A 1,358-nucleotide genomic window follows, 5' to 3' on the forward strand; every position below is an offset into this window, starting at 1 on the left:
TTCCTTTATTTTGACTCTTTCCAACTTCCTAATTTCTTCTAAATTAAAATTAAAATTAAAGTAAACCTAAATTGATTTCTAATCAAATTATCCTACCAAATTAAATTAACATACTCTAACTAATAATTACCACAACTAATTAAATACCAAATGAAAAACAAAACCACCAAAATTCGAAATTAAAATTAATAAGTGCAAAATAAACTATTTTTGTAATTTTCCCATTTTTTATAAAACATTAAATTACTAATTAATTCAAGAATGTAAAATTATATCCTAAATACAAATGCAGTGTATTTTTGTATTTTCATGAATTAAATAAAACAAACATGCACAAACAAATGCAAACAATTGTCAGAAAATGCCACAAAATCCGCAAAAATTGCAAATAATGAAAAGAAATTATCTTGTTTTGAATTTTATGGGAGTAATTCGTATAGGGAAAAAATCACGTGCTCACAGCTCCCACATGGCCTCCTCCGGTGATTGCCCTTTCCATTGGACGAGGAACATAACAGTGGCTTTTTGCCCTTGTTTTCGCCTGGCCTGGTAATCTATGATAGCCTCAATCTCCCGATCATGCGAGGCAGTGATAGTCATTGGCGCCTGACTTGATTGGCCCCTACTCGGATCATCCTTATCTTCATGATATGGCTTAAGCATGGTAGCATGGAAGACATGGTAGATCTTGAGATACGATGACATGTCAAGCTTGTATGAGATCTTGCCTACCTTGGCGATGATCTTAAATGGCCCCTTATACTTGCGAATCAGATTCTGATGCATGGCCCGTAGTGCCTTGAACTGTCTTGGGTTAAACTTCACCATGACCACGTCCCCAACTCTATAGTATGTGGGATGCCGCTTACGGTCCACAAACTTCTTCATCTTCTTAGCTGCCTTATCCAAGTAGGACTTAACAGTGTCGAGTTGCTCCTCCCATCCTTTTGGACATATGATAAGCCCCCAAACTCTTTCCCTCGAACGCAACTGGTAATGAATGTGGAGTTTGTGGTTGTTGGCCTATGGCTAGCTCAAATGGTGTCCGCCCAGTGGACTCACTCCACTGCAAGTTATAAGAGAATTAGGCGATGTCTAGGAGCTTTGCCCAATATTTCTGATGCGCGCTTACATAATGCCTCAAGTAGCATTCTAGTAAGGCATTGACTCGTTCCATTTGTCCATCCGTCTGTGGGTGGAAACTAGTAGAAAAGTACAGCTCCGTACCAAGTATGTCAAACAACTCTCTCCAAAAGTTTCCAGTAAAACGAGGGTCTCGATCATTGATTATATGCCGTGGTAAGCCCCAATACTTCACCACATTCTTAAAGAATAGCTTGGCGGCTTCCTTGGCAGTG

At 38.8% G+C, this 1,358-nt stretch overlaps 1 protein-coding gene across 1 annotated transcript; it reads right to left on the minus strand.

Moving 5' to 3' along the window:
- Positions 1 to 456: 456 nt before the first annotated feature.
- Positions 457 to 888, minus strand: LOC142164575 (uncharacterized). The gene has a single exon (XM_075222474.1). It carries the CDS (start codon positions 886 to 888, stop codon positions 457 to 459), a length of 432 nt encoding a protein of 143 aa, XP_075078575.1.
- Positions 889 to 1,358: the final 470 nt, after the last annotated feature.

Source organism: Nicotiana tabacum, chromosome 1, assembly GCF_000715075.1.
Source record: "Nicotiana tabacum cultivar K326 chromosome 1, ASM71507v2, whole genome shotgun sequence".
NCBI classification, from domain to species: domain Eukaryota; kingdom Viridiplantae; phylum Streptophyta; class Magnoliopsida; order Solanales; family Solanaceae; genus Nicotiana; species Nicotiana tabacum.